General features: G+C 38.4%; 1 protein-coding gene across 1 annotated transcript in view; it reads left to right on the plus strand.

Annotated features, from left to right (window-relative positions):
* The window catches only part of CPLANE1 (ciliogenesis and planar polarity effector complex subunit 1), a 58,961-nt gene extending 48,939 nt beyond the window's left edge, over positions 1-10,022 (plus strand). Inside the window, exons 45-53 of the mRNA XM_079330114.1 lie at positions 176-206; positions 1,384-1,515; positions 2,373-2,538; positions 4,157-4,218; positions 4,643-4,807; positions 6,099-6,211; positions 6,556-6,639; positions 7,938-8,107; positions 8,491-10,022. Coding sequence (XP_079186240.1) covers positions 176-206; positions 1,384-1,515; positions 2,373-2,538; positions 4,157-4,218; positions 4,643-4,807; positions 6,099-6,211; positions 6,556-6,639; positions 7,938-8,107; positions 8,491-8,631 — 1,064 coding nt within the window. The 3' untranslated portion in view covers positions 8,632-10,022. The remainder of the gene's footprint in view (positions 1-175; positions 207-1,383; positions 1,516-2,372; positions 2,539-4,156; positions 4,219-4,642; positions 4,808-6,098; positions 6,212-6,555; positions 6,640-7,937; positions 8,108-8,490) is intronic.
* Positions 10,023-10,282: the final 260 nt, after the last annotated feature.

Below are 10,282 nucleotides of genomic sequence, written 5' to 3' on the forward strand. Positions count from 1 at the left end.
AATGACATGTTGTCTCCCAGGCCATTAAGCTTAATGTACAGTATTAATTTGTTTTTAATGTCAACACATTGGGGTTGAGGTGTTTCTATTTTATCCCACAGGCTGTTTAACATATGTATGATTAAAGTGTGTATAAATGCAAAGGTATTACTAAGAAAGATTGTGTCTGTTTCAGGTACTCACTTATGCAGAGATCTATGTCCTGGGTATGTATTTTGAGACTGGTTTTATTGACAGTTTACCAGAAAGCTGACTTTTCAAACTAAGCAAAAGTACTTTTGTTAGCTAACTTCAGGTATTTACTCTGACTTTGATGGTGCCTTTTAGATTTACTTCATGTAAAAGCTGCAGAAGCATTCAAAGTTCTTTTCTAGTTACAAGTATTGGAGTTGTTAATGTATATGGTGCTCTTGTCTGTGTGTATTTGTTATTTCTCCTATTTGCAAACCACTTTTTCAGCAAAGTACATGCAAGTGCTGTGGGTAGTTTTCTATGAAAGGCAGCTATTACCAAAATGTTTTAAAACTCATAGTGTGTGAAAAGTGTAAATCAACAGACAGAAGATTTCAAAACTGGAAAGAGCCTGTGCATTCAATAAAATGGTCTGATATATATACTTTTACTTTTAGCTACTGTTAGACTTCTGGATCTAGTACAAATGAGTAGCTGGTTTCCTTTCTTCCTGGTAATAATGCTCCATTACCCATTTTTATTGCTTTACTTGAAGCATAGCAGTAAATTGAATGGTTTATTCTGTTTTTGTAGTATTTTAAGTGGAACTGATTGTTGTGACCAAAGTAGATTAGTGATTACATAAGGCGGAGTATGGGTATGAGGCAATGAACTTTAGCAGACACTGACAGCTTGTTGTCCAAAACTATGGGATTTTTAATTTTTTTTTTTTTTTCTGGGAGCAACTGATTAAAAGAGAGGAAAGAAATGGGAAGAATTTAGGTGAAGCTGTGCTCTCACTGACACTGATTCTTGCTCAGAAGTCATTGAGATTTGGGTACCATTGAAACTGGTAGCACCCCCTAAACTGATGGGCAGCAGTACAAACCCTGTGGGTGCTCTTGGCTGCCAGGCTCAGCCTTCTGTGGGCCAGCCATGTTCACACACCACAGCAGAAGTCAAGCATTTCAGTTCTGGATTGTCCCTCTGATGTTAGTCAGGTATTGCTCATTCTGTCCTCCTCAAAGCTGACTCAAATGTACTAACACAGTGGAAATGTGGGGAAAGAATAATCAGTCCAAAGGCTTTATGCAAAACAACCTGGATATGGTTGTTTTTAGTATGAGAGAAAGGGGTTTAGCTTGTTGTTGTTCTTACAGGGATGTTTTACATTAATTTAGTAACAGCTTTTTTTACCTACCTAACATCAAGCTCTTTAGAAGATCCCCTGCAAATTACTGATCCAAGTGATGTTACTGACATTGTGAATGATCGTGTGGTAGAAAGCAGCACCTCTCTGTTGGAACTGGGCTTTGCAGGAACTAAGACTAAGAAAATCTCTAGGTAATACCATGGCTGGTTTTTGTTATGTGTTGCTTAAATTGTTTTTACCCTGGTTATTCTGATAGTTCACACCCTGTAAACAATGGAAGCAAATATGTGGTTTGATGTTAATAGGACTACTATTAGAGTTTTTAATCACCACAAATCTATTGGTCATTATTGTCAAATGTACTAATTGTTTTCTAGTGTTCTGGTTTTGAAATTCTTTCCTTCCCATTTGGTTGCTCCTTCTTCTGTTAGGTATAGGCTGGAACACAACTGTTTATTAACAGTTTAACTGTTTATTAGTAGTTTAATTGTTTATTAACAGATTCAGGTCTTCTAAAGCAATTGTGAAAGACAGAACAGAAATTTCCTGGCAGTGGCATAGCAGCTTCAAAAACTTCCAGCCCTAGATTCCAGCTTGTCATGCTCCTTTCCCTGCTGGAGATTTCTGTACCTTCTGACTGTCAGTTACAAAATCAGCTGTTCTTTCCTGAGAGAGGTCAAAGTGACAGCTGTTTCCTACTCCAGTTTGTGATATCAATTGCTGACAAGGCAAAAAAATACGTCTGTTCAGATCACCAGTCTGCTACATTGGTGATATAGTTCACACCAGTTTAAGCTGTAATTCTATTATCTGAATGTAGCTGAGAAGTAAAATAAAAATTTTAGGCAATGTCTTGGAAATTACTTATTTACAAGGATTTTATGTAGTAAAATTTTTTAAAAGCAAATTTGCCATCTTGTTTATTATTTATGCTTCCAGCTGTGTTAGAATTAAGGTTTTCAATATTTTTGTTATATCATGTAGTGGCCATTTTTTGTGGCAATTTACAGGATGTGCTAGATTATTTCCTGTTTACATCTGCCCTCAGGGTTCTTGATTCTGCTTCTGGGCATTCTCAAAGAACAGAAAAGGAGAGGAAAGAGATACAAACATGGATGAAAAGAAAGCAAAAGGAAAGAATGAGAGAGTATTTGAAGAAACTGGATGAACAAAGACAGAAAGAACATCATCCATTCAACATGGGAAAGAATATGGTAAGAATAACAGGTGTCTTAAAGAGTAAATGCTGCTTTTTATACAAGTATTGATTATTCAGATTAGATAATGTAAAGGCTGGGAGTGGTTGTTTTTGTTTTCCTGTTGTAATGTGGAGTTTCTACATGAATTACTTTATTTTACTGGAGCTGGCCATAGTTGTGTCAGGTAAATAAATACACCAGTGCTCTTCACAGGCTGCAGTGGTGACCATTGGCTGCTGGTGGCCATTACAAAGTAATGCAAGTGGCCCTCAACTTAAAAGGATACAGCTGCAACATTCACTGACCAAAGATGTGTTTTTCAGGGAGTGATAGCTACAGCAGTTGTTAAGATGTGTTTACGCCTTGTTTCATCATCCCCACATGCCTCCCAAAAACCCCCAGAGAATTTAAAAAGCAGAGTTCATATGCCAGTATCCTTTACAAACAGGGCAGGACACTGAGGGCAGCCATCACTGTTATTCACCCACAGAGAGGTGCATGCAAAAATCATAAGGGGTCAGCAGAGATGCTGGAATATGCCATATAGGTCAAGTATCTTATGAAATTCTTTGTTCAAGGCTGATTTCAATAAACAGTCCACTCCCAGAATTCTTTGCATTTTAAATGTAATTAGTAAAAACACATTTATGGACTGATCTGGAAATTTTTTTCTGCTGGAAATAATAGAAATTTTCAAACAAACTTACAAAAGCAGTTCAGAAGAAATTTTCCAATTTACTCTTCTAATCTGCATTTGCCATCTGGATGCTTTCAGGATCTGAAAAGACCCTGCTGAGTCACAGGAAGCTCTGGAGTTACAGGAGATGAGACCTAACAACCCCAAGTAGATCTCTATACTTTCTACTTGTTGAATTCAGGATATGCTATAAATATTTCCAGGCTGAAGCTCTATTTGTTTTAACTCCCAAGCAGCAAATATATAACATACAAGTTCCCTGTTACTAAATAATTAAATTGTATTCACTTTCAGAAAGAGTAGCAGATTATGTGAAATAAAGTATTTCCCCTGGTTTTAAACAATCTTTTGGAACTGAACTGGGTGGAGAGAAGTGATTTAAGAAAAATGGGTCTTGCTTCTCTCCCTTTTTTGTGTTGTCATGTCATAAATATATACTTGATGCTTTTCCTCTGGGCTTTTCTCCTGAAATCATTAGTGCAAGAGTCACAGCTTTTAGTGGATGGTTTGGGTTTGGTTTGGATTTTTTTTTTTAAGAAGAATTAAAGACTTCAAATTGTACTCTAGCAAACACAAGTCAAAGTGCAAACCTGCCATGTTTTTTAAATTCGTTATTAGGAGCATCACTGATTTTTGGAAACTGGAGGTGAGGCAATTTGACATCTTGAGCTTGAATATGAGGGCATCTCCTTAGGAATGTTAATATTTTAAGGTGTGGAAGATGTGACTGCAGGATTTCAGTATAGTTTTTGAGACTGGAAAGTTTCAGAGACAATCTCACTTGAATTTCCTGGTAGGGCCATTTGCTTCCATATTTATTTTTCTGAAGAGTTTTATGCAGTAACTTTCAAGTCAAGTAAGACATTCTGAGAGAGAGACACTGGAAGGAGACCACAGTATGCAATTAGTTAATAATTTTTATCCTTTCTTAAACAGCATCATCATCCTACTTCAAAGGATATTAGAATCTTCCAGAAGAAGAAGGAAGAAAAAGACAAGTAAGTTGCTATCAAATCCTTATTTGTATATTAGTTTTCTAGTTCTGAGACGGAGGTAGAGATAATTCTAACTATATTGCTTGTGAAATTTCGATATTGCATAATGAAATTTCAACCAAAAGCATAAATAATTCAGGTTTGTTTTACCATTTAGGAAAACTCTGAACATTTTTTCATCCTTTGACTGTATTTGTTGCTTTCCAAATATTGTTTGTTTTCTTTCCCCAACATTTACTCATTCATTCTGTCAAACCCTTTCATAAGAAATGTTCTAACTTTTTGCTAATGATCTCTTAAAGGGCTTAGTATATTTTCTGTGAAATCTTGCAAAAAATGTTCTTCATGCAGCCTTACAGGACTCATAAGCCAGCTGTGGTGAAATGAGTGGCAGCATGAGGTAATGTGTGATATTATTTTTCCACAGAGCCCTGTTGTCTGAGCATCACAGAATCAGAATATCACAGGCACTTTCCCTGATGAATGAAATGTTATCTGAAACAGTGCCATCACCAGCAAGTGACCACAGGCCATTGTCCAGCACAAGGTCACCTCAAGCTTACAGAAGGAGGAATGTGGCATCTAGTCCAGGGTAAGACTTTAAGCATTAAACCTGCTCTATTCTACTGGTGTCTTTACCACACTCCAAAGTTTATAGCAAGTTTAGACAGGATTAGCTTGAGAGAAAAGTCTAATGCTGGTAGAATCAAAGATACAATTTGTCTGAATAAGAGGACTCTCAAGTCCCTGTTCCCAGCTTGTTAAAACCAGTACTGGTTTTAAATCTTGGAAGGAGCCTTAAAAATGCCTTTTGGATCACTGAATAAGCCAACTCAGGGGTCGAGCTATAATCAGTGTCCTAATCCATTCCACTCAACATCAGCTCCTTTAGAGAAAGGGTGGTTAAACACTGGAGCAGGCTGCCCAGGGGTGTGATGGAGTCACCATCCCTGGAGGTGTGACTGGGCATGGCACTTGGTGCCAGAGCCTGGTTGACAGGCTTGTGATCCCATCAAAGGTTGTACCTGATGATCTTGCAGGTCCTCTACAGCCTTAATGATTCCATGAGTTCCACTAGACTATAACCAGCAATACAGAGTATTTAACAATGAGCAAGAATCAAATAAAAATTCTGCCACGCAAGCTCTAGACTTGTTCTCTTTCTTGCTAATTTTTTCATTACTTAGGATTTCGCTTGTTCTTTCTTTAGCACTTGGCTTTTTGCCTTTCAAGGAGATGGGGGTGTCTGAGTATTACAAATTGATACATTTATTCAGTTTGATGGCATTAATGCTATGTGTCTATACATGTAATCCAGGTGTATATTGTATTGTAGTTTTTATTTTTATATATACTTTATGCTTTTCAGAATAATAGGGAGAACTTTGTTCTTCAGGTAATCCTATAATTCAGTATTTCTGCTTTTCTTTTTCAGTACAGTACCTTTTTTAGGTACTGTTCCAGGATACAGCATTAAACTGAATGTAGTCAGTGCTGTGCAGAGCCTGCTGGTGGTGTCCGTGGGAAGTTTAAGTGCATCAGCCCAACCAGAATCAGACATGCTAAGGAACATCACGCAGGAATCCACTTAGGAGTGGCAGGAACTATTAGCTAATAAGTTTTGTTGAGCCTAAAATGCTCTCTAAAGCCAATTTGATGTGTCTTCACTGTGATTGCAGCAGTTCTGATTCTGGTGGGGCTTACTGGCCCCACAAGCAGTGTGTGATGCTGATCCTCAGCTAAGTGGGCTGAATGTGATTTCTCTGGCTTTTATGTCTCTTCTGGATATGCCCTGTGAGGTTGGAATTGTGTGGAGGAATGGTACATGGTACACTGCAGGAAGTATTTGAGCTTTATTGTGTTGGGTTTTTGTCTTCTTGTAGAGGGCACCTGAACAGTCCTGTTCTTGCAGAAAGGAGCAGAGTTGCTGCAAAACCTGGCTTTGGTCAAAAAGTACAACGTTTCACTCCAGCTCTTGATTTAACACAGTCCAGAGGTAAGAACATCTTTTTTGATGAAGGCACTGAAGAAGATTTTCAAGTGACTGCTGGATTTTTGGGAGGGAGGAGCTTTGATATCTTTGTAAAAATCAGGTTTAAAATCCTGGATGTTTCCTGTCCTGAGGCTTTTGCTGTTCTGCTGCCATTGACCTGCTAAATGATGAGAGTTACTGAGATTTACCTTCTCTTATAACTTCTCTTTAAATCCAAAGTAGCTTAAATTGCCATAGCAAGAGTACTGTGTAGTCCAGGCAGCAAACTTGTAGATAAAAATTTCTAAGCATCTTTGTGTATGTTTGATTTGTGTTTAAAAATGGAAATGTTTACTTTGTCTTTCCAGGAAATACCTGTATGAGCCTTCAGAAAAGTACCTCCAGAAGACAACTGAGAAGTGCTACAAACTATCCTGTTAATTCTAGACACCGTAAGTTACACTGAACAATGGCACAGTGCTCCATAATACAGGGGAGGGAATGAGATGCAGATACAGCATTTGTTTAGAAGAATAAAATTAATATTTTTCCCCATGTAAAAATCCTTTTAATTAGAAACTTGTGAAATATTTTAATCATTTCTGTTTGCCTTCTGAAGCTTTAGCCAGATGACAGTTTCAACATTACTGAAACAAGTATGCTAGATTTTAGTGAATTCCTGAAATACATGTTATGAAATCATGAGGGATGGAGGCTTTGAGTCTTATTTTCAATTCAAACCCACAGAGAGAAAGTTAATTAGCAGACCATGACACAAGAATTTTGCCTCTTCCTTACCTTTCTATGCTACTTACTCCCAAGCTCTTTAAAATAGAAATTGTCTTTGTTATGCCTCTGTACAAAATCCATTTAAGATATCATTTTGTCATAATATTAGCCTGGAAAAATTTTACTAAGCTTAACAAGAAAACCCCCTTTGCATTTTAGTGGTACTTTTTTCCATGTCTATCTTTGTAGGTCTGGATCCACAAAAGATTGCTTCAATCAAATTCTTTAACAGATGCAATACTTGTTAGCAGCAGCAGAATTTCTGATCAAAGAATGAGGAGTGAATCAGTCTGAGACTTAGGAAATATTGTGGCCTGATTCTATTCTCCCTTACATCAGAATTATACTATTGGCATAATTTGGACTGTCAAAGCACAATGTATTTGACTTGGCAGTGCAGGAAATTGAGAGAAGAACAATAATAAGCAGAAAGGCACTTTTCCTGAATCGCCTCTACTCATGTGGAAAAGTATTTTTTCTGCATTCCATATATTCACTTTTTAAACTCTATCTTCATGTTGATCTTTCCCTGATTTCCTGGCACCTTCTGATTTTTTTCCAGTATATCACATCACTGCTAAGGGTTGCATCAAAGTTCCATGTCTTCTTAAGATGGACAAGTTCAGAATTTATTTAGTTTAGTTCTCTGCATAATAATTACACAATGTGTTTTTTTGGGGGGACTGTACCACAGAACCTGGATGCTGTAGGCATCTTGTTCCACTTTGTGTTCTGCCCTGGGAAGGCACTTCAGAGCATGAGGCTGGAAGGAACCAGCAGCCTTTTCTCACCATGATCCCACACTGATACCAGAGCTTGCTGTTTTCACATGCATTTGCACACGGCTTCAGCTCTTAGAACCTGGAGTTTCTATTCTTGGAGGAGTTTCAAGAGATTGAGATGAAAAGTGTAAGAAGTGTTGCAGTGCTATGATTGTCCTTTTTTCTCCTTTTCTCCTCAGCTGCTGAGTGCAGAGTCAGCAGAAGATCAACACAAAAGCCTCCTCAAGTTACCACTGCAGTTCAGACAGAGGGTGATGATCTTGACACTGATCGAGATGTGGTGAGTCCTTGGACTGTGCCTGATGATATCCAAAGGATACTTCAAGAAACTCATGACTCCATGCTCCAGGTAGAGTACCTACTTATTCTATAAACTATCTGATACTTGCCACTGAACACTTTCTGCTTTATTTAAAATGTGATTCTCTATTCAAAATATGTGGATGAGATAGATACAGAGGGACATAAATGGCTTCAGCAGAACCAGTTTTTGGGGTTTTTTTCCTACAGGCGAAATCATTCTTGTGAGCCTTGAAATTAAATGTTGTTTTTAACAGCTCTATAGGCACATTGCCTGCCCAGGCAACAGACACCAGTGGGAGGGCATAAACATGAAAACAGATTGCATTTGTTGCAGAATAATCAGACATAACTTGTTTTGGACATGTTTTGAAAGAGTGGGATCATTTCTGCTGTCCACAATGATGAGTTCATCTTCTCTTCCCCCCACAGGCCTCTGCAGTGCACAGCATGAGTTTCTCTCCTCTCAGCAGTATCAACACTGACAGTGTTTCTGAAAGCACAGGGAGCATCCTCAGCAAGCTGGACTGGAATGCAGTTGAGGCTATGATAGCAGATGTGGAAGACAAGTAAATAGTGCCACTGTGCACTTCCAAACAGTTGCTGGTGTGTGGGTTTTGTTTTCTAAAAATAATAATTGCACTGCTTAGAATGGATTGAGGCCTGCATTGGTTTCCTGCTTAAGCAGCATGGAAGCTCTCTCTGCTTCCAGCTGCCTAGATTAAGCTGAATTCCTTAAAATGTCATTTTCCTTCCATATGTCTTCAGGTCAAGAACTAAGTATAGTTGGTAAAGGCAGACCCACAGTCTCAAACAGATCTGAGTCAGCTGCTTTACATAGAAACATATACAAACACAAAGAATATTATTTTATTTTAAGAGCGGTGTACAGCTGTTGTAGTTTTGTATTTAATATTTAACATTATTATGAAGTTATTTTTGTAATGTAAGGGTTGTGTTAAACTGGTTTAATAAAAGTGGTTTTATTAGTTTCTGCTATAAATGTAGCACTGTTAATTATTACTGTGTACCACTAGGACTGTATTTGTACATGTGCACTACCCTCATATTTTAAACTCTGCCTACTTGTACAATAGTTTTGAGAAATCTTAGAAGAGTTTGATTGATAGAAAGAGTCAGATATAGGCTGACAAATAGTCAGAAATGAAAATGAACAATAGACTTCTGTTAGAAAAGTCAGGCAGCAGCCTGAGACACAGAGGGCAAGTACTTCCTGGGGTAAAAACAATATTACTGTTCATCCATCTGCAGAAAGCTGCTCTTTAGAGCTCCTCCAGCAGCCCCCAGGGGTTTGTAGAAAAATTTCCCGTGTGGTCAGTGACCATCAAGTTGTTGTGATGTCTGAACAGATTCAGCTGTGGTGACTTTTTCCAAACAGCTGTAGCTTTTATTTAGTAGTGAAGAAATCTGAATTTTTCAAGGAAGTCAAAAGTGTATTAGCTGCCAGTAAGTTAATTACTGTCTCCTCTAAGTGTAATAGTTAAAAAACTAAAAATGTCATGTTTCCAAGTGAAGCTGCATCTTGGCAAATATCAAACAAAAAGGTTCAGAGGGAGGCTGTTACAGGATTACACACATGCCAGGATAGAACTGACAGTTGCTGTGGGCTCAGAGGTCCAGTAGCAATCCTCAGAATCTGCGTCAGTTTTTCTCACAGGATTGACCAGAGTGTAAAAGTCAGGATTGGGTTTGATCATCTTGAAATGAAAGGGTCCAGAGCCTTCAAAGAGCCAGTCTAAGCATGAGACTGTGACTTTACTCAAAGTGTAATATTGTGTTTCTGCAGTGGCAGCAAACAAATCATCAGGAAGTATTTTCTCTTCCTGGTGGAAAAATACTGTGAAAAATACTGGTTTAGCCAAGTGTGGAAATCTCATTGTGCTCACAGCCATCTGTGGGAAGGAAAAGCAATCAGTCCATTTCATTCTAACAGTGGTAAAGGAAACCCTCCAGGTCCACAGCATCACAGGTCATTAGCACAAGGGCAGAGAGGCAGTTCAAAGACCTCCCAGTCAGGATGTCAGCACTGGAGCTGAGCTGTGGCAGCAGCAGAGCCTGGGCACACAGAGCTGCTCCTGCAGAGCCACAGCAGTGAGGAAAAGCACTTGGAACCTGTGAAAGGATCATTAATAGTGGTTTCTTAACCAAGCTGCTTCCATGGACTCACAACATTTTTTTTTGCAGTTTCTCCTGTGATGCCCTT

This window comes from Erithacus rubecula, assembly GCF_903797595.1.
Source record: "Erithacus rubecula genome assembly, chromosome: Z".
NCBI classification, from domain to species: Eukaryota; Metazoa; Chordata; class Aves; order Passeriformes; family Muscicapidae; genus Erithacus; species Erithacus rubecula.